The following is a 23917-nucleotide window of genomic DNA, read 5'->3' on the forward strand; positions in this document are numbered from 1 at the left end:
GGATCACGCGTGAAGGTCGCACGCTGTTGCCGAGCTGCTCTTTTCAATGTAGCCTGGAGTCTTGCTTCAACTTCAGCTTTTGAGACCCCATCTTTGATGAACTTCACAAATCATTACTAAGATTTTCCTTTGACTTTGACACCATTTGGTTGCACCCAATTTTGTTTTTGATGCATTTAAGCTTACCTATGGGTTTCCAGGCACTGACCAGAAGAATTCTCAGTCTCACCACATTGAAACATTAAACTTCCCAGACAGATAAAGGGGCAAGCAAGTGGCAAATCCAGGTCTTGGGTCTTGGGTGGGGGGGGGATGGAATGGCAATTTTTCGACAAATTCATGACCAAATCTTTTCAATCCATAAAAAGAATCCTCATTAACCCACAACCTCACAAGGTGCTAGTTCCATTTCTGAAATGCCAGCACTTTTTATTCCTAAAAAAAAAATCACCAAGAGGGTAAGGCCCCCCCCCACTGTCTGGACATGCCACTGGTTTAAGCTCATAATTACAGGACAACACAAGAATGAGCAGTAAACAAAATCTGGACAGAAATCAAGTGCCCCTGAGCATGCTGTTTGCAGAAATTCAATACTTTCCAATTTTTAAAGCTGAAAAAATTGATAATCCCTTGGGATTTCAGACTAGCAGCAAAGGCCATGTCTGATTTATTCACAGTTGCTTTGTCAATGGCTGTTCTCTGTGGCATACCAATTACAAAAATTATAGCCATAGCCACAGGATACCCAATTTGGACATGGCTAAATATTATCATCCATATGATGATAAATGAATTATGTCATGAACTATATACTGGCTTAATTTACTGGGAAGCATAATAAATAATTTACAAAAAACTTTGTAATGGCTTCCAAATCCGAATCACTTTCATGATTATTTCTGGTATTTTTCACTTAAGCATCCAAACTACACACAACTTGACATTGCAAGACATTACCATTCATCAAATGTTTTCATGTTTAATAATTGGTGAAGCTAAACACAAACCCTTATGCTATTTGGATCTGCATGCTAAAAATGTTTCACATGTTCACTCTTATTGGAATTTCTAAATATAAGGTCCACATACTGACATCCCAGCCAAATATACAAATCTTCAGAGATATTCTGCCCAAAGTAAATATGGGGGACTACAGCTGAGCCCTGTTGACGTAAATCGTAGGCAGGCCACCACAATACTCAACAATGAATGGGCGCTTGATATTAGATTAAGTGCCCACTTGCTTTGGAATGCTCCCACAATTTGAAGAATCTGAGATGTTGGAAAGAGTAATGAGGTCTCGTTTCCCAGCTTGCCATAAAATGACCTGAATACCTGACAAATAGCTCTTCAGTTGACCCAGGACAACCCCTCCATTTCCCTTGACAACCTCGGATGGTTCTGGGGTCAAAATCAACACACTATTTTCCTTTCAATAAAAAGTTCTTCTGTTTGGAGAAAGTGGAAATAAAAATGAAGTGAAAATAAACAGATTCACAGTTTGTGATAATGGTGGATTTACAGAAGTTGTGACTCTGTTGTTTTCTCTTACTGACCAATCCTGCACATGGTTCGTCCGAACCGATTCAAACCCTTCAGAACAAATTGTGATTTAACATTTTCTAACAATATATTCTCAACTTGAACTGCCAGGTAGGTCTAAGCATGCTCTTTACAATGCTAAAATATGTGCACAGTCTTTATCCATGGACAAAAATGGTAGCCTAGCCGTCAAGTCCATTGAAACTTATCAACTTCCTTGCCAATCCATCATAAGCCCATTGCAAGTCCTATAATCTCAGGCATAACATTGTTGCGATGGACGTACTCAACGACAACACAAGGCCCAGGAGGACCACGATATTGAGTAGAGAGTCCACTTTTTCCTTTGCTTTTCTGTATCAATCTTCAGCCCGTACAAACTCAACATTGGCAGAAGGCTGTACAGAGGCAATCACATAGGCTTGTGAAAGGTTTTTCATGCACAAAGAAAATCACGACCCTATTGAAAAATGCCTTTGGCACCATATGAGAATTCCTGAGACAAAGGTGAAATCGTAAACAAACCATTGTTAAAATTCTGATGTAATGATACCTTATAGACTGATTTGCTGACGCCATTACTGCGGTGTCCCCGTCACTCGTGCATTCCTAAGCTTGACGAGCACATGATTTTGGTTAGCAGTGCGCTCCCATTGGCTGATGAGGAAGCATTCAATGTGCATGTCTTTTGTTCACGCATGTGGGGACACCGCAGTAACGGCTCCTGATTCTTGTCACCAGATCAGTCTATAAGTGACACTGTAATTGAAGAGCTTAGATGCAAATGCAGTTCAAAGCCAAAGTTACAAAAATGGAGAAAACCCATCGACCTACAGTGTAATTTATTATTCCTTCTGAACAATTTAAATTCTTTTTCAATTAAAATTGCCAAAAGTGTTCAATATATGATGAAATAAGCACTCCACATTTATATACAAAGTCATGCTATCTGTGTCTTTTAAACGCTGGGTTTCTTAAAAGGTGAAAAATGGACTTACCTGTTTTTTGGCATCTGAACCGTTCAATTTTTATCCATGAACTTTCAGTGCCCTCTGAAATGTTCCATTTCAAAACTGGCTAACTCATTTAAAGAAAATATGCATCAATGTGTTGTTTTACCCCAAATGCTTCATTCTAAGCCTTTAGGGCTTTGTTTTATCCATCTCCTTTTGTGACTGCCAGTCACGTCCAACAGGTGGTTGATGTTAATCATGACAAAGTGACAAACATGTGTGACCAAACACAACTCCAACAACAGCAGCATGGGGAAAAAAACTGGTTTCTCTAGAGATTTCTGAGCGGTTGCCTTTGAAATGCTCCAAACCATGGGCAAAATGTAGACAGTCTATGGCATTTAAGGCCGATATCCTCTGTAATTAAGCTGCCAACACGAACACCTCAAAAAATGCAGTAATGGACACAGATGACAAGTTGGCGGTTCTTGAGAGGCTTTCGACAGCTGCTACAAATATGAATACTATTCTATGTTGACATTATTAAACAGAAGTGACTTTATACACTTTGCACATTTTAAAAACTTCTCTCTTCAGAGAGTACAAAGCTTATTTGATTCCATCCACCTCCGTCAACACAAATGGAGAATACATAAATAACAAGTACCTGCCATAAATTCAAACCAAAAGAATGACTTTTAACAAAATTACCAACTGAGGGGATTCATTTCAGTGATACAAAAATGCCACAGGATCAAGACTTGACATTAAAATGCCTAACTGGCACGTGACTGACATTTTCAGGAACTTCAAGTATTTGATAGCACGTAACATACGAGTGCACTGAATAACAGTTGGGGGAAGTGCAAAGCTGAGTTTTAAGAAATGGCAGGCCATTAAAGCATCATGTCTCATGGGGGGGGGCATTTGAACTCCCTCCCTCCCCCCAAAAATGAAAATACAGACACAGAAATGACCAAAAAGGAGTAAAGGAGGGGAAAGTCATCAATTTGTGTGAAAATACCCCGGTATTGACCCCGATCACCATTTGTATTGATTCAGTTTGTTGCTGATGAGTAACTTGCTCCTTTTCTGCGGCGACGCCCATGGGCTGAAGGTGTAGATGCTGGTGGCCACATACTTGCTTACAGCCACCAGTCATAAAGTCTAGGGGAGGGGAATTGAGCTGGTTCATGGGTGCACATCGTAATGCCAGCAAGGGCCAAGTAAGGCTGGCAGTATACAAAGGAAACCATGGCAACTGCTAGCCATTGGCTCCCATAGGTCCAAGTGTTATAATCATGTAGTCACTCCCTTTGTTCTGTTTGTGTTTTCCATATTCCAGGAGACATCAGGGAAGTTCCAGTGCCGGGTACCAGACTGCATCCCAGGATAGACAGTGGTTGGCACATTTCAGCTTTATCGCCCGCACACTGGCATGAAAGAGGAGTCTGGATGATAGATTTCCTTGTTTTAGTCTCTACACATAAACTGTGAATGTATTTTTAAGAATTTGCAACACTTGACTCTAATCAGCTTTGTATCTTTTGTTTAAATACCGGTACAAGAGACCAATTGAAGATGCTTATGTTCAGTGCCTACAAGTGTTCAACTGTTTTTGTGACATACAGTTGACAGTGGTTGTTAGAAATCAATCAGTTATGAAAGTAAAAATTGATTGGTTTCTTGTATTTACCAGATCATTGACTATAAACGTATTCAGCTATTTAAGTAAGACTTTTGTATTTCATGACACACTGTCATTTTGTTTTTTAAGTAGATTACGAAGATTTTTCTTTTCAGCTTTTCGGTATTGCTCCATTTGTTTTTGTAATAAGAAATCAGCTTTGTAAATACAAGATTGATGAATATATTTACTTTGTAAAAGTCACGCAAACATGTTTTACCTGATCTTTTTCTTCTCCATTTTATATTGACACTTTAACTAATATGAAAATAGTCCAGCTTTTACAGAGTACAATTACTGTCTTTCGTAAAGTGTATATGGGTGTTTGGATTAGAAAACTTGTCACAGCAAAGGCCTGGCATATTGTTCACATGACATGATATGATTCTACTTATTACGAATCTTGAAATTAAGGGGTGGTTGAAGTGCAGCTACATGTTAGCTATAGGCCTACATGTACAATAAAAACTTGTAGGGTAGACATTTAACATTTAATAGTTCTTCACTCGATATTAGCAGATACTGAGGTTACCCAAAACTATTTCTGGTTTAATCTCACTTTTTTTGGAGCTTCTGAAACAGACTGAAAGGTCTCAAACAGTGGACAGAATTACAACTTGTAATGCAAATCCTTTTAAATTTATTGGTGTTTTGCACATTATGTGCACAATGAGCTCTTTTGAGAATAGTATATATCAAGATTTTAGGATATTTTGTCTGGAGTGCTCTGGTAATGTTTTAAAAAATAACTAGTAGAACAAGCTTTAAAGCTTGAGTTAAGCATTGTTCCCTTTTTAAGCTTTATTCTGTAATTATTAGTTTTTAGGTTTCAATTAGGAATCAACAAATACACTATTTATCAACAGTGTGTTCACAAAAGCAATGTCAGCGCAAAAGCAAGGACAAACTGCTATTTTATAATCAGCACATTTCAATCAAAAGGGTGTGGCGTCCAAACTTTGCCTGTTCTGTTTTCACAATTTTAACATCTTCCACTACAGAGAGGCTTTAGCAGCTAAGCTCAATAAGCATCCAGTGACATGAAGCCAAAACGAAGAAGTTTTGACACACTTCATGGCCTCCAAATCATTCTTCAGATGGAGAGGAAAGCTGAGTATGTAAACCAAGCTGAGATACGTAGAGGACCCATTTCAAATTTTGCAGAAATAATGTGTATGCATACCAAACCATTCAAAGAGTATCACACCATTTCTTTTTCTTTTACTTCATTTCAACCTCTCAAAACCTCTGTGTGATTTTCACAGACAGTTTGCAAACGTTTTTGTCCAAGTTGAATCTTATTTTTTCTCTTGTAAATAATAGCTTTAGGACAAGACAGACATTTTCCTGCCTTAAGATGGCTTAAAATTGTACATGTATTATTTTGATGGTACCTTGAACCAAGATCAGTATACCAAAGTTTTTACATTAAAGAACAAAATATATTGTTAAAATTTCAAAGAAAAAATATTGCTTGTTTATGTAGAGCTTTAGAGGGACTAAAGCATGTATGCCAGTCTTGGGTCCTCTGTTTTATCAGGAAAGGAGCTGTTGACCAGATACATGTAGGTATTGGTAACGATCCCCAAGAGAGATAATTTCAAGAATCCTCATGGACTTTGGTAGGATTTTCACACCTCACACCTCTACGTCATCATTTCACAATGTCCAATTTGTTGCAACTTTAACAGAATGACACAGTGACAGGGAAACAATAAGAAAGATTCGTGATGAAATCCAAGTTCTGTTGAACTGAAAACTATATGTGAGGGCACTGTAAAGCCTACTCCGAAAAGTCAGAATACACCACAATCAAACAAGCCTTGTACATTGCTCCTACATTGTAAGCAACATTTTTACATTTTTGGCACTAGGATGCTTAGCCATACACAGAGCATATAACCCAGTGCATACATCTGGGCCCAATTTCATGGCGTTGCTAAGCACGAGATACTACGCTTACAGAGGCTACACGAATATCATGGAGACCGTTTAAGCACAGCACACAGCACATTTAGCCTACCTTGGAAAAAAAATTGGCTTAATAGTGATATGACAATGGAAATATCCATGCGCGCCCATGCAATTTTAGCACAGTAATTGTGAAATATTCATCATGAAATACACTTACCGTCGAGCAATTTTTGGGTAAGCAAAAAATTTTGCTTAACAGTAAGCAGCATCATGAATTTGGGCCCTGTTGTAGGTCCTCTGAGACCCTAAAGTGACCATAAAATTCCTGTTGAGTGCAGTGGGCCACTTCAGTATTCCAACAGCACATACTTATCATGAAATGCATCCAAGCTCATTCTGGTACAGCAATCAGCGCATGCAAAGTATGCACCATCAGCATGACCATACAACATGCTTTGTTCTTGAATGTCCTTGCCTTTTTTGAAATACTGAACTAGCTCATGGTCCATTCAAGTCAATCATGCGATTGGCCCCTCAACCCAAGGATGCATTTACTCAGATGGAACTGTAATATTTTAATTGCTTAAAGTTTGCATAAAGCAACACTTACTTACATATTTAATTTTACATTTGAAGACTAAGTGCATGTATCTTTGGTAGTACAAATGTTTTGAAACCAAATTACTGACATTAGAAAAAATGTTCCAAAGTTCAGAACCATGTTCCCATTACGTTGAAAGACTGGTGGCTAAATACTGATCTCGGATGTAACCAACTTCCTTATTAGCAATAAGCCTTTTGCGATAAAATCTGGTACACTGAGTTCTTTAAATTTATGTGAACATAACAACTTGAATTCTCCATACTAAAGACGCTTTTGCTATACCTTGTGATTTGGGGCAAGCTTTTGCTTACATGTACATAAGAGACGCCTTCACCAAAACACCGTTTTCAATGGATAAGAAGGGCTCAAAGGAACCAGTCCATTCCAGAGATGGTGGTCGCTTTGCAAAAGTTTGCCAGAGTCTTTTGTCTGAGGAATTCAAATTATTACATTTATGTGTAATCAGATAACTCAGTATACTAGATTTAATTTAAATTTAACTCGTAAAGACTATTGTCAACATACTTTCAACCACTCCTGTCTGATCATGTTCAAACTGAACTGGGAAAGAGGAAAGAGATTTATTTTATGGGATCAAGGGAGAGCCATTGAGGGTGAAAAAAATCCACCTCCTGTCTCTCATCAACTGTATAGATTCAGGGCTAATGCATTATTTGATAAAATTCAGAAATTGACAACAAATCTGTTGTGAACAACTTTTTATTTTCTACGTCCTCCCCCCACTAAACTACTTACTGTACTTTTTCTGTTTGTACCAAAATGTTATGGTTTTTATGCCTGTATTAGACTCTTATGTTATTAACAAAGTGTCGAACACGTTTTCTTTTAAACTTGGCCAAGTTTAGCCATTGCTGTAACACTCTTCTTGAAGAGTTGCAAGCCATGTTTGGATGATCATAGATTGAATTAAAAAGAATTCAGAATGCATATTGTGAGTGATATCTCATTTTTTGCCAACTCTTTGGTTTTAAAAGGATCTTAACCCTAAAAGAGCGGGGGGAGGGGAATTCATAGCTGCCCCTTCCCACCCCTGTCCAAGATCTTTGTTATTCCAGGACAGATTTTATATAAAGACATTCTTATGAGCACAAATGTGAAAATGGCACTGGTTTGATGTTTTAAATGGTCACACAGAAAGGGGAATCTTGGGCTAACCAAATAGGAATAAGGTAAATAACACAGTTTTGGATCTGATATTGGCTGTAAGATTTGGTGGCTACAGCTCAGTATTGCAAAGTTATAACACTGTGCTGAGCTGTTGAAAAATAAATGAAAACTAACTTGAACTTTCAAAAGACGAAATCAGTGGCATATACTCCGCCCCTCCCCTTGTAGTTGATACTACAACTGACTATAAAGTTCCCCTCAAGAAAATGTAATTCTCTCCCTGTTCCCCACCCCTTCAGAAGATCTTAATTTATCAAAGAGAGCAAATGGTTGCTGTTATTGCACAGGTATTCTTGAGGGAAATGTCTCAACATTTAAAGAAATTGATACTTGAGGCAAAATTTCTGGGGGTTGGTAAGGCCTCAAACAAAACCAAAAGAGGACATTTTTAGCTCTGAGTATATCAAAAAGGTGCAGGTGGGTGGACGGATGGGTTAGTGGTTGGTTGGTTGGTTGGTTGGTTGGTTGGTTGGTTGGTTGGTTGGTTAGAGGAACATGTCCATTGTTTCCCCTGGATGTACCCTTGACCACATACTAGCCACTCGAACACACTGATGTTGGGAAGTGTTCCGTTCAATTGCAACTACCGCCCCCTTCAACACAAATCCATTCTTTTTATTTTCCATACTCTAAATGAATGAAAACATCTACTAAATTCTGGTCCACTCATCAAAGGTCCCAAATCTATAGCAAATTTCACCATGCACACTTCAGATAAAAGAAACCTTAGGAATACTTTCCATCCCCATTTAAAGATGCGTAAAATAGCAGTCAGGGAATCCTATGTGTAACTTTACAGCTGCGGTGTCTGTTAACTCAGGCAACATCCCATCACATCAAACCTGTTCCTTATCCACTTCCTACATCTTATCTAAATTATTTCAATGTTAAAGCGGCCCCATCTATGGTAATTACTCCAAATGTTTACTCCCAAAGGCCACGCGATATAGCCTATCGCTCCTATCGCGCGGCCGCGATTTTCTAAAATAACATGTTTGCCATCTTTAGGGAAGCTCTTAACATCTTGAGGATACGCCTATTCAAAGATTAGGCAGAAGAGGGGAAACACTCCAAAGTAAGATCGGCCACTTGAAGCATTAAGGCTGGCTGGAGGAAGACCAAGATTTGTTTGTAATCACAAACTGAGAGCAAAGTCAGTAAGAATAATTCACTGGTAAAATTTCTTTTAAAGGTGCTATCACGACTGTCTTCAACCATTCAGGATCACTATCATAATGATATTAGCAGTACAGTAGGCAAAACAAGGCAGCTAATAACATCTTCAAGTGTGATTGTGGGGGCTCTACTCCAATGCTTCGTGGAGGCAATATCTTTTTGCTACAATCATCAACAGAATCCAGACTTGTAAGACCCTGCATCCTTAATTCAACATGGCTACCTTAATGCAAAAGACACCACAGGAAAAAAGGCAGAAGTGCATTTTATTTTAGGATTGTCAGCTTCTTATCACAAAGCAAACAGAAATACCGGTAAGTGAACTGGTATTATGGACAAAAATACAAGAATAAAGTGTCTCCTGTGCTATGTTTTAGGAATTTCTGCATAAAAATATGGTTGGCAAACGTTACAAAATAATTGAGACATCTGACTTTTGAAAGGACTTCATTTAGCTCTGGAAAATGAAAACACAACAGCAATGCATTAAATATCAGACAAGGATCATCAATGACAACGGGGAATGAAACGGAGAAAACTAAATTTCTTCATCTCATTTCATGAGGTGCTCATTTGGTGTTCATTCTGTTTCCGAATAATGGCACTTTTATTACGTGTTGAGGGGTTACAGAGGCAACACGTGTTGAAATATAGACGTTATGGGAACCAAAAACATGAGAACCAAATTTAGTCCCCACCACTCAGTCCTGACTTTACCCTCACAATTATTACACCCCTTAACTCAGGGCAGGCCTTCCAACACAGTTTTAAGTCATGTATCCAGTGTGTGGTTAAGTGGGTAATTTTGAATGAGTTCTTTCCCCACATCCTCCTCTCTCCATCCCAATCGATTCAAACACACACAAGTTTGGATGGGTGTGTGTGTGGGGGGGACCAGTTCTCATTACAAGCACACACTATGCTGCACAAAAGGTTAAAACCATACTCAGCTTTGTCGGCAAATAAGCTTGTAAAAACTGGGCGGGATTTGCTGGACAAACAAAGAATTGCTGGCAGTGCGGCTCAATGCAATTGGAGTGAGGGCAACCCTTTACCCAATCCCCAAGACCCATTTAAAAATCTCAAGAACGAGGTATTAAAATCGCCAAAGTATCCCACTGTCGGCAGGGTCCTTCTACAAACACTAGAGGCTTTCCAGTCAATACCGGAAGCAGGCTAGCACTTGTAGGCAAAGATAAACTGTTGAGAGAATTCTTAAAGAGGGAAGCCAAAACCTGGGGATAAAGAAAAATAAATCTAAGCCACTTCAGTGTCTCCGAGTGAAATGTCAGCCCATTTGAAGTGCTTTTTACAATGTGTGTCTGAAACAAGCGAAAGTTCAAGTTAATGGAATGTTAATTGTGTTGGTGGACACAAAGTGTTTATTTAGGACTTTGAAGGAAAGTTTGTGGAGCCAGAGCGGTTTTCTCTAATGTCTGAAGCGCGCAGTTCAGCGAAACTTCACAGAAACAGCTGGAACATCAACGAGTATATTGACCAGACATTTACTTTGCAGACTGGGCATTTATTTGTTGGTTATGTGGAGCATACACAATGTTAGAATTAAGCTGTCTGCTTTTTTTGAAAGCAGACTCCAGGAAGGCTGTATAAACTCAGTGTTCACTGGTCATTGGATTCTGTATGAAAATGAGATTGCAGTAACTACCAACAAAACATTCCCTCCAAAGTACGTTTACATCACCAGGCACTGCAAGAGAATTACAAGAAAACTAACCAAAAAATACAACAAAAACAAGGAAAAGATTTAGCCCAAAGAGCTCTCAGAGAGCAACCCAAACGAAAAAATACAGTTAAGGAATTCTACTGGCTGAATGGCCTTCTGAAAGATCATGTAACCAAATTGTCATCAAACGATCCTCATAACATACTCTCTGGAGTACCCCAAGATCCATGTCACAAACGTAATCTGTTATGAACACTAGCACAGGTTCCACTGGCCAAAATGACAACTTCAAAACATTCCAGGCATATAACAAAAGACTACCTATGCGGTTAAAACATCCATCCACCTTCTTAAGTACTTTTAAGAGCAAACGGTCTTCACATTTTAAGCACCCCCCCATATTAGCAGCATCCATTGACACCCTGTTTTTCTGCTGCAGTGTCAACAGAAAGTGCTCTCTTTCCCCAAAAAATTCTGATGAGGCTGATGGGATTATGCTTTGTTCCCCATTTTGTATTTTTTCACAAGTTTCCTCATACTGGGTTTCATCCAGGATTGACACATCTGCCTGTCCCTTTCCAGCCAAGGTTAACCTATGCCTGTCCACTTGCAGGCAATGTTTTTAAACTGACAGCCCTTGGTGCTATCTGAACCCCGAGCCCATATTTCCACTTTGCCCAATATACTGGAAGGAAATGTGAAGATTTGATCACAAGTGTTACAGATTTGTGTTCAAATCATGAGGGCTCAATTTTGAATGAGCAAAAACTGCTAAGACCAGCTGACTGGATGAGACATTTAAACTGCTCTTTTGCACAAGGATTCAGCTGCAAAACTAACAAAACATCACACAAGTTTCTAAACAAATACAACACTTGTCCTGTCGAAATGAAAATGATTACATGGCCATGAAACGACAAACTTGATATCCCCTTCCAGCAAAGGCAAGGGAACAAAGAAACATCATTCAATGGACATGTGTACACTGATGACAACGTAACTGGGCTACATCATCTCGTCATAAAATCCCCTTACTACTTCCCATGAATTGCCAGATTTACAGGTACTTAAACTTGACAGTTGGGAAGTGGTGCTTTGATGCATATCAGCAAATGTGTTTAAAACGGGTCTTATACCTTAATTAGGGGTTTGGCCCAAACAATATCAGCGGCAATGCCTCCTCAGGAAGTGAGGACAGCAAGTTAGCAGGGCTTCTTAATCCCCAGTCCTGTCCTCCTGGCAGAGCCAATCAAAGCCACAGCAGTCCATGCCCAGTTCACAGGTGTGCTAATCTGGGGATCTTCCTGTGCTTTCCACAACAAGTGTGGAGACAGAAAAAAATGACTGACAGAAACAGACAAATTTGAAGGTCTCTATTACAGAAACAAATTCAGATCTCTACATGTAGGTACAATGTGGTGCACTTACTGAAGTAAGGAATACCAAAGCCGCTCGTACCAAAATTCTGTGCAGATGTACAGAGCTTAAGTAAGAAGTGGCAGATAACACACAAGGACATCTGTTTCACTTTGAAGTAGGTCCATTTTTGAACGACAGAAAGTGTTTATATTTAGCAATAACTCACAGATACAAGTTTTTCCCTTCAAGTAAGAACAATACGGAGTGTTAATAACATATAGTTTGCCAACTGCCTGATCTCCATGAACATGTACTGACATGCATGAGAAAGTAAAACGACACGTCAAATCAGCAACCTTTCTCATTTTGGTTCAAAAAGAAAATCTCAAACCAAGTCTACGCAGCTTGATGATGGCTGGTTAGGTACCCCTTGACAAATAGATTCAATGTGTGCCAATGTACGTGTACTGTAGATCACACCCACACCCTTTGGGGGCATTACAAGGCTTACATTCAAGGTGAGAAAACAAGGAAATAGAAAAATAAGGGCAAATCCTCAGAGGTGGGGCACATTTGTCGCCGCAAGAATAAAAGTCTGAGTCAACTGAACTTCATCGTGGGCAAGTCGGAGTCCATGGTGAATACGGACGTTTCACAATCGTGCGCCTGCCGCCGCCTCCAAGAGTTTTGCAACACGTTGGCCAATCACAATGGGCGAAATTTGTCGACCCAATGCGCATTTGGAAAGTGTTGACAAATTTCGCGTCTTCTGATTTGCTAACTTGTTGCAAACTCTTGGAGGCGCACTATTGTGAATAGCCCGTATTTCATGCGAGCAACAAGTACCCCTCATTTTCTAGGAAGCATCACTGCAGATAGTCAAGCCCCATATACGGTAACTCAAGAACGTAATATCTTGATAATTTTGCGATCAGAGGTGCATATAGCCTTAGAAATGGTGATTATTGATGATTACAGGACTCGCCTGTACATATCCATGACAAACTGGAGAATTTGGGAACATCTTATGAGTATGCTCTAAGCGTACATGTATGCATGTGGGAGTTCCCTGAACTCCATACTTAAAATCCACAGCTGTGTGAGCGATAGACTTCATGCATTCTTGATATTGATACCATGGGCGTCACCAGGATTTTTTACCAGGGAGGTCAAACCACTTGTTTTTTCCGGGGTTGTGGAGAGAGACAGGCAATCAGCTAAAGAATTCAACAATTAACAGGTGTGGGACAAGTTGGAGGGTTTTTCATAAATTGGTGATTTTCGTTCCCTTTCATCTAGTTTCTATTTGTTCCTAATGTTTTCCTTTTTATTTTTCACTTTCTTCTTTTTTGGGGGGAGGAGAAAGAGGGGGGCAAGCACCTCCCCCCCCGCGGTCCCCATAATTAATATTAATTAGCATGCAGCAGAAAATAATAGAGATGGTTACTGGAAGAACAATCACAGTGTACAATAATAATTTGTACTGGCACGAATTACCATTCTGAGTGTATCCTCCATGTGCCAAATAAGGGCCAATCAGATCTGGGGCCAACGCTATGTAAAGAAATGCAGAGTGCTGTCAGTGAGGGGGCGCAGGTTTAATCAGCTTTCTCCCAATATTAACCAACTAATCATCAAGTTCATGACTCATTTCTTAGAAAAAAAAAACCCTGCACAAGAAACATGTATGTTAATCAGCAGTGATGAAAACATTCCTGCCAAGTCCTATGCCTTAATGTATGCATCCATGAATTAAGTCCTATGCCTTAATGTATGCATCCATGAATTAAGGGCTGTAAAGTGTAAAGAAAGTCTTAAGTCCTTTGTAAAAGAGCCAAAGATTTCAGGGAGCTGCAGTGGTATGGCAAAGTTCCCATTTATACTTAAAGTCAGGAAACTGTGACTTCACAAAGACATTACAGGTACCAGGCTACCAGCCTCAACGTCTATCACATTTGAAGCTTTAGTACCAACTCAGACAAGCGTCTGGTCCCGCAGTCTGGACGGGATGGTGGTCTCTATGATCCAGGTTCAAACCCTACATGTACACGTACCTAGGCTGAAAAGTGGATTGGGGCCTTGGTCCTGACCTGATTCCAAGGGCTGGACCCTGGAATATTGAATGCAATTATTCCATCCCAGAAATTTTATCATTTTCTATTTCCTTAAGTCCTTCAAGCTTCTGGACAGTATAGTACCTGAGCACTTTCAATTAACACTTGAAATCAGATACATGTAAAAGAAAAAGTATTAAAATGTTCTTATAGGCATTATTATCTCAGTGACAAAGGAATAAGCTTATCATAGCTCTGCCCTGTCCTGCAAGTGTTAAACGTGGGGAGGGGGTCAATATGAAATGGGTCAATGGGGCTCTTTTCCTAGCCTTTATAGGCAATTTTCAAATGCCCAAGTCTATTTTCAACGATTGCAAAAATGATGGAATCCCTTTAACACAGTGGTACGCTTCCTCGTCTGGAGAAAGGAAATGAGCCCAGACCGCCAGAAAGATCACCCTTCCCCCTCCAACAGCCACAACACATTGCAGGCCGGCCTGCTTAGGATACTGGGAATAAGACCTGACAGGTTTGAGACGGTAAACTTGTCAGTGTAGCTTGCAAGGCTGTACGGCCGTAGGATAATCGTAGTTACCGGGATTGGGGAACAACCCCATCAGTCGCAGTGAATGTACTTTTCTCTAGCAACTGAGAGCATTTAATGGGTTTTACTTATCACAGAAAACTTTCTAAAACTGGGCAAATGAAGCATGAGGGGAGGCATGCATGTTCATGTACAGCTAAACTATAGGCTATTGGAAGTATAAGTCACATTCTTTCCGAGTCTCTAAGCATGCCAATATACGAAGCCTACATATGAAATTTGTGTTGACTGAATACTGCGATTTTAATCACAGGTTTTTCCCTTGCACTGACGTACTGTACACTAATGTGCTTGTCCGAGAGTTTGTGAAAAAATTAACAAGCTGCTTACTCGGGTGGGACTCAAAACCCAGTACAAACCAGGGCAAAACCAGTAATTGGAAAGGAACATCTTCCCGATGCAAAATACATCGTGACTACTTTGAACTAATGAGAATCCGAGTCTTACTTTGGTTGCACATCCTAACACAGATACACGTATGCCATAAATGTATTTTCTGAAGAGCTTGAACTCAAACTCAAGTCTGTATTCCATGGCAAATCTAGACATTTTTAGCAAAACCTGTCAGTCCCAATAGGCACTTTTTGATATTCAAGAGTACGTCTAGATGGTCAGACCACTCCCGTCTAGTGTTTCAGACATGTATACTTCTTACATGTGCCCATGTTGTACCGGCATCTCAGTCCATCTGCTGCACCCTGATGAAATGGACTAGACAACAATATTGTTTATGACTGAAAGAATTTTTTTTTTAATGATGAAATAAATGGAGGGTGAGAACAATTTCAAAGTGTCGTCGGTGGCAACTTGTCCCAGGCAAGTGCACACTATGTGCCTGTCATGGTTCCCTATTCAATTCTACAGTGACTAAACAGAACAAACAGTGAGCCAAACAAAGACAAAGTATGACTGACTAATTCTGTACCAATGTAACTTTTGTAATTTATGCACAAATTTCAAAGTAAACTCTCCCTTGCATTGAATACACTGAAGATTTCTCTCTTGCATGACTGTGACTCTAGCAGGCATGTCAGGTTTTTCACTAGAGTGAAAAATAACACATGCAAGATGGTATCTTCCTACAACCTGTCCCCTTGCAGCAACAGGTCCGGACCGGGAAAGTCATTTCAAATTAAACTCAAAGTCATGCTGCCAACTTCCCACCCAGAAACAGCTTCAACGTGTTAAAGCCGCCCACTCCAAGTGTAAGAAAGTTTTAAAAAGAAAAAAAAAAATCTCACGTTCTACCAAAGGCATGTGCTCCACCTAAAAAGCACACGCCCATGAAGGGTCCTGGGCTTAATTTCATGGCGCCACAGCTATCAAGTAAACACATTACAAGACAGTTCCTACAGACGGCCTACAAGCACCTCAGGCCAAAACATCTCTGTAAATGTATAGTGCCACATTTTAACGATACTATCTTATGAGTTACATCAAAGCAACAATAAAATTCCTATTTTATTTTTCCAGTGATGCCAAGCAGCAGTTACAGGATTTGGAGAGAATTTAATTTTAACAAGGATGACAAAGGCCACAAAACGGAACCAAAATGAAGTAAAGAAATCTTAAGCAAACGAGATGTCACATGACATAACTGACAAAAATACATGTAATTCATATCATGCAAATGCTTTGATTCAACAACTCATAATGGCCAACGTCACACAGACATCCGGACAGCTATGGTATTTGCATTATCAGAGTTTACGCTGGTAAATTCTAAATGATAACCAAAGCATCACCAAAATGCACATCTCTTGGAGCGATTTCACTTTCTTTTTTAAGCAGTGCTATTAATACTGTTATTTTCTTGCCAACTGCTCAGAATTATTGCTGACTGACTGACAGCGGAAACTCTGACAGTAAAACGTGTTCCTTTCAAGGACGCCTTTGAAGTTTGTGCACAAAAATCATCTCTTGACCAACTGATCCATCCAGAAACCAAATTTAGAGAGAGGATGGGTGGGGAAAATGGAAGGATGAATGTCCGACGAGACAGGGGAATAGTCTGGTCAAAATTGGCATGATGGGGTAGCCGATTTCCTCCAACGAGTCATGCAAACAAAAATCTGTTTGCTGTAGAAAATTCATGGATATGCAAAAATACAATTATGGCAAAAAAGGTCTGTATATCATATCTTTTCATTCAGAACATACAAGTACATGTAAATGCAGGTAATATACAGGGTTTGAAAATCAACGATTTTAACCCTTGAAAGTTCCTACATCCTGTCAAAACAACACAACCTTTACAAGTCCCAGCACGTATCAAACAAGGTCACACAGGGTAAATTAAGCCATAAAAATAAAAATAGACAAACGAGCTACAGACCTCATCTCAAGAACTGTGGATAACGACCCATGAAAGTTTAGCACTTGTAAATCACTGCTATTAATGTCAGAAGTCAAGGGTGGTTAATTGGAGGATATTTGGAATGACACAGGGATTACCTCGATATGCAGATATGTTCTGTCATCAAAGATTTGTCTGTGCACATGAGTATTGCCAAGCCACCATTGCCAAGAACACCATTTGTTGCCAATAACTGTTGACATAACAGCACTGGCATGATTCCCGCAACCTCTGCTCGTGCATTCGAATCTGCCTACGTACCCACCAGGCTTAGTGGATGAGTGAATAGGGCATCAGCTAATAAACAGGAGATAATGGGTATGAGTCTTACATGAGCAAGCTTGTATTTCTTTCAAATTCTTGAAAACTAGCACTAAGCAAATTACGTCCACAAAGGGCCTCGGTGCTTATAATAATTCCATTACTAAAAATCTTGTTACCAACTCATCACTAAAAAAAGCATACACACAGCGTCCTCAGCTCCACCGTAACCAAATATTTGAAACCTGTGCTGGGATTTCACTTGCATTTTATCCCTAATATAAGCCAAAAAGGAAAAAAATATAAAACACACGGCACAGTGGTGAAGACACACTGAATTGTAATGATGATAAAATTCACAATTCACAACCATGCTACCAGAAATTCACCCACATCATGATGCCCTCAAGACATGACTGCTAATTATCCAATCAGATTCGTCTCAACCAATCCTCCCCTCCCCCCAAAAAATGAATAAATTGAATAAATAAATTGCTACAGACTGCACAGAAAATTTCTCATCCAACCACTGGGAGGGGTTGAGGACAGGGGTCGCTTCACCAATTACAAAATGGAGGCAATGTTGCCTAAAATTTAGCAAAGGGCTTTCCTCCCTAAATAATCTCAATCTTATTTGGATAAATTCACAGCTAGCAGGTGGAGAGAGACTACTTAAGTGGTATATAAGGGGATCCCAATGCCCCACCACCCTCCTTTCCACTGGATCCGCTCTGGAAGTTGTCTTAATTTTACAGGGGTCACTGTTCAACAAGGGAAATGCTGGCTAGCCAACTTAATTGCCATGCCACTTTAACCATGGCCAGGAAGGGGGGGGGTGAACCATACGATTTGTGATTTGTACAACGTATAATCTTCCCCTCTACAATTTTAAATGATGTCTCAACTCCATCTATGTCAGCATCCATTTTATACCAACATGTATGTTCTTTTTTAAGAATTATTTCAACTTGACAAAAATTTTAAACTTCAACCGAAATCTATATTTGTCCAAAACAAAAAACATAAAACTTAATCCTTAACAGACGAATTATTTGATTAAAAAAATAGTATCCATAAGCTTGTCTGTTATTTATGCCATTCCTAATGGTGATGTGAGTTTAAACTTTCAACTGATCATCTTTATAGGTACCCTGCTTGACAGAAGAGTAACATTGTTTTTCTAGAGACTAATCGGAATGTTTTGGAAGGGCTGTTTGGGGCTTATGTCATAATTTGTGAAGTAGTTTTTTTTTATTGAGATATGAGAGAATGTGGGTATCGTGCAGTCCCATGCTGGGCCTATTATACCACTTACAGTGCACAGGTGACAAGTGACTTACCTTGTTAAGGCCTGGTCAAACACACTTCCGTTTCAAATGCTAGACAGAACTTTCCTTGTTTATTACTGGCTGCTGGAGTGAGTCTAGCCAAGATGTGATTGGTTTATGGTGTGGATGCTTTACATCAATTAAACACCGATACAAACATTCAACTATGTATGTTTCCACATTTTAGTATTTGTTATTATAATTTGTTATGTTATTTTGTTATTGTAAAGCTTTTATGCTTGATGAAGTCAATTGATTCAGCTTCATATGAGGCAAAATCCAGAAAGTCAAGCATTTGAATTAGGTTCCTGAGAAAAAAAATGTCCTATCTTTGAATACATTCATAAGACCTACATGTACATGTCTGACGCATGAGTTCCGTACACCTCTTGTTTACTAGGTTAATTTACACAAGGACAAGAGATGGGTTACGTACAGAGTCAAGCTTTACGCTGTTGTCAAATGAATGTGAGACATCACCCTGCTGATGAGCAATTTGGGTGTGAGGCCAACAAGTGTCAGTTCTGAACTTGAATGCCATCATTCAGTATTTACGACTCCTGTGTTGTGGGCAATCAATATTCTGTCAGGCCTCCTCGAGGTACATGTAAGTCTCAAAGAGCATTCACCTTTGGAACAGGGAAGTGGGTTAATTCAATTTTAGATATCAAGTACACAGGCAATTAATTTGGTTTGTCGGTCAGTACCTTGATTGTTATGGTTAATGTCACTCAGTGCAATCACTTAAACACCATTAAAGAAGAACTAAGGGAGACATTAAATTAGTATCATTAATTAATGAGGCCATGCTAGCCCTCTACATAGTTGCTGAACATCCTGCTCTTTCAAAAAAATGCAGACAATATTGATTCTGTTAACAAATAATTTAAACGGAAATAATGCTGGCAAACTGGATCATTTATAGCCAATGTAACCAACATGCGCGGCGCAACTAATTAGATTGATCTCCAACAACATGCACACTTGGTCCACACAAATTAACATCTTGATGTTAACGTCTTGCTGTCAAGCAGTTGCAAAGCTCAAATAAATTACAAACTTTAATATCACGAACTGCAAGCTCTCTCAGTTTAAAACACAACTGCTCAGGCTTTAATACAACAGTTTTGATACACATGCACATTTAGGTGATGTCACCAGCACTGGCTTTTTACCAGGAGCGGTACAAACAACTGTGATCATCAATGAACTTTCAGTAACAAGACGGGCCAATATGTGACATCACGCTCACAGACAATTGGTGGGTACCAGGATATCTTGAATCAGAAAGAATGAAATAAATAAAAATATCTGAACCAAAACTGAAAAAATTAAACTTTGGCAAACAATTCACTGAATCAAACGAACGCATGCTAACATTTTCCTTTGATAATTGCTTCTAGAAATAACATATTAGAAGTTTTGTTTTTGGTTAGTTTTATTTGTGCTTTTGCGTTTTTTCCCAAAATAAATTTCCCTCTCTCTTCCTCGACAAAACTACTGACAGTCTGGGCACTAATCTTTCAACTTTGGGGGCCTCGGGTTCAATGTCACTTCCATTTGCCGGGGATGTTTTTATTCATTCTTTAACTCATGCCGAGCCAATTAGGTGCCTGCACTGCGATCAGGTGAACACTGTCCGTTTGTATTAGCATGCCAACCGGTAACGCCAAATTCCGCTCCCCCAAATCACTACGTACAAGAGTTTCCAGACAACAAAACACAAGATGAGAATGACCATCATTGGATCTTGATCCCAGACTTAGCGTGGGCAGGGGCAACCTTTGTATTCAACACAAACTCCACATCAATGCAACATCAGTGTTGAGCTGAGCTTCACTTTCATGTGTTAATAAAAGGCACACCACACAAATTTGAATCGCTGAATCACTGTAACAGAATTATCTTGTAAAAACTTCTGTAACAATTTTCCTTCTTTTTTAGTGAACATTTTCTCAGTTTCAGCAACAGTTTAATTTGGTGTTAAATTTTACCTGGAATTACAAACATTTCCATAATTTCAAAATAACCTCAAACAGGTCCAAACTTTTACCAAAGATTTCCGGGAATCAAGTCTTTAAACTTAAGTTTTAAGGTTCTTCTATACTCTTATTTTCTCTCAGTCAAGGGCTTCATTTGGAAGAAACATCTCAGTGACCCGCCTGAGAGTACCTACAATTTTCACTAAACATCTCTGCCTTTGTATGGAATTCTTCATCAAAACTTACATAACTTGCTTGAGCAATTAACAGTCTTAACAGACTTCTACCATACCATCCCATTAAAATCCTCTATATTCCAACAACTTCACTCAGGGACAGTTACATGCAGGATAGCAACCTTTGTACTCATACCTGTCTATTCTTTGCCTAATTATAACTGAAGGCTGTAGGTCTACATACTGTTTTGCCTGGTTGGCTCCTATATGGAAAGCTTAGTACATGTAGTGCGATATCTTTTAATTTTTTTTTGTAAATCCCAAATCATTGTTGGGCTTCCAACATATATTACTATTCATAAGTGTATAGTAGTGTGCCAGTACATGCAATAAGGGTGAACATTCCCTAATCTTTGCTGCTAGGAAATGTTTGTCTACTTGCCTGCATTTTGGTATGCAAACCATTTTCAACATCACCTGACAATTTGGCAAGTTGTCACATGGAACTTTCTCATCATCAGCACCTATTTAACAAATCAAACCGAATGTGCGAAATATCACACATTATATAATTAGCCAACATGATATCTTCTTCCACTTTGCAAGCAGGCTTATCACATGGGTCTGCTTGTCATTACATGTTGACACATCTGAGTTGAATATTGTAAAAAGCATTTTTCACAGCCAAGTAGGTTGTAGAGTAGGATTTCATATTAAAGGATAGCACTGTAAAGTTACTTTTTGTTTGAAAAATTGGAAGTTTTTGTTCTGTTATGGCTTAGGAGGCTTTGAATTTACATGTAGATGGGAGCCAGCCTGAGCCAGGTTGGCTCAGGTTTATTTCAGCTTTACTCTCGTTGCATCTTTGCCTCTGTAAACGAGCCAGGTTTGATTCCTGCCCAAGTTGGCATATATATAGGCGAATCTGGTGACCATGAATGCTCTCTCCGGTCATTTAAAGATGGCCCCCACTAATGGCAGAAAGCACTGTGGTTACATTAATTTTACATGGAGTCAATGCTTCATGACAGTTGCTTCATACAAAACCCAACACAATTTTTATGCTTTCTGCCATTAAAGAAGGCCATTGAAAATTTCAAGCATACTGTGAAATATGTCAGTGAGTTTGTCCATATAAATTCAGCTTATACATTTCCTTTCAGAGTTTTCACCTAGAAAATTACTACAGGGTTTCCTCCAACCATTTTACATTTTTCTTTACCTTTTCTTAATCTCCACACCTGATATGTAACAATGTAGTAGACTTCTCTGATCAGAATCCTTGGTTTTATTTACCCAAAATACAAAGACTATTCTCCAGAATGTGGCCATGCCCTTCTTTTGCATTGTGAAAGGTTCCATATGCAATGCCTGTACATGTAAGCTCCTTTCATTACAAGTGGTCACCGACAAACCATGCACAAGAGAAAAATGGTCATCTTTCACAATTTTGGATGTACATATGATAAATACATAACTGACCACCCATAGACATACCAGCCGCAGGGTTCTTGTGTACTGTAGTCTGTATCGGCAAAACGCATCATAATTTGGATATCTCTGGAATGTTAACTTGTGTACTGAATGTTCCCCCTCTGGACTGGGGGCACGTCCGGAGGGCTGCATCCAGAGTGACTGCATTCATGTTTATTTGGAAGTCCTTGACAAGATTGGGAGCCAGACCAAACTATGCGCACCAGAAAGCTCGCCCCTGGCTATGTCTGCCGCTCTGAAACACTGTTGCCAACTAGATGCTTCCGATAGAACAGGGGCATAGTAAGGAACGACGCCAACATCAATGCCACTGATGAGCTTGACTTGCTGTGAGGGCCCAACAGAATATTAAACCAACACTTTGAAACAGCTTGGGCACTGTGTGGATGAACAAACATTTAAAAAAGGAAAGTACTGCCTTGTTTCTTATTCACAAGGTCAGAATACAACACAGATTTCTCAGGTCACCTATTGTTCCAAGTCGTCAGCTGTAAAGAATACTGAACCTTCTTTTCAGTCCAAACCTTTTCAAGCACATGTATATTAAAACTTGACACTGGACTAAATAATGCTTGTAAAATGCTACATTGATTTCACCAGGTGATCTCAGTAGGCCAGAACAGGGTCCCAGTAGAAGTAGTTGTTGCAGAAATGTACTGAAATTTCAAATGTGCTTCAAAGAGGCACGTTATCATTCAACCATCTTGCAACAGGAAGTTCCAGTGCAAGGCCATCAAGGGTAACAGAAGTCACCAAAAGTTCACGGAAGAGTGCTGCCGAGAAAGTGCAACAGCACGCCCGATTACCAACTTGCTGATTGACTGTCATTTTCAGATGGATTAGTGAATGACTTGTGTTAATATGTCCCCCCTGCAGGACGCATCCCCCCAGAAGAAAAGGAAATTGAAGATTTATCACTGACGGTCTGTGCCTGCCGCGCAAGTTCCCTTCTGGTGTCGGGGGATGGGAGTAAGGGCTTAAGAATCAATCCTCATTACGGCTCGGGGCTTAATTGATCTTGTTTATGAGGTTCCTCACCATCCTATGTACAACAGGTGGTGGCAGGCCGGACTGGGACCTTGAGAGCAACACTTGAGAGGAAAGATGCTCATTTTTTTTTACTCACCCTTCTTACAACTTCTCAAGACATCCAGTCAAGCCCCGGATTTGAACCAACAAATCGGCCCTAACAAGCTCAGTGGCTGAGTGCTTAGGATGTCCACAATAGCATGTGTAAGACAGTACACGAAGGGGGAGGAGAAGGGGATGGGAGTGAGGGGATTTTTAAGAAAGTGTTTAAAATGCTCTCACAAGCTATCAGACAGCTGCCACTAGTTTTACAGTTCTAAATAAATTACCGGTACATTAGTGATAGGCAAAATAAAAGTGCACCTTTGATTTAAAAATTAAAATTCCAAAGGCACTGTCAGAATCCCCTACATTCTGTCACAGATTTGTTGCAAACCACTTACAGAGGTTGACAACCAACAGAGGGCGCTGTCTGCCTGTATTGGGATCACTGGCCCAAGGCACTTGAAGCACTTAAACATAGAAA

At 39.6% G+C, this 23917-nt stretch overlaps 2 protein-coding genes across 5 annotated transcripts in view; one reads left to right on the plus strand and one right to left on the minus strand.

Moving 5' to 3' along the window:
- LOC110987238 (cysteine-rich motor neuron 1 protein-like) overlaps window positions 1-7648 on the plus strand; it is a 45115-nt gene extending 37467 nt beyond the window's left edge. Inside the window, exon 4 of the mRNA XM_022249801.2 lies at window positions 3841-7648. Coding sequence (XP_022105493.2) covers window positions 3841-3891 — 51 coding nt within the window. The 3' untranslated portion in view covers window positions 3892-7648. The remainder of the gene's footprint in view (window positions 1-3840) is intronic.
- cdk7 (cyclin dependent kinase 7) overlaps window positions 1-23917 on the minus strand; it is a 72697-nt gene that overhangs the window by 38220 nt on the left and 10560 nt on the right. Inside the window, exon 11 of one of the 4 annotated variants that reach the window (XM_087136435.1) lies at window positions 20454-21392. The exons of 2 other annotated variants lie outside the window; for them this stretch is intronic. The gene's annotated coding sequence lies outside the window, so the exon portion shown is untranslated. Of the gene's footprint in view, window positions 1-20453; window positions 21393-21423; window positions 22690-23917 lie in introns of those variants that run through there. One more of the 4 variants, XM_087136433.1, reaches the window with a different exon arrangement.

Source organism: Acanthaster planci, linkage group LG05, assembly GCF_054643075.1.
Source record: "Acanthaster planci isolate LZ-2023a linkage group LG05, COTS_SCS, whole genome shotgun sequence".
NCBI lineage: Eukaryota > Metazoa > Echinodermata > Asteroidea > Valvatida > Acanthasteridae > Acanthaster > Acanthaster planci.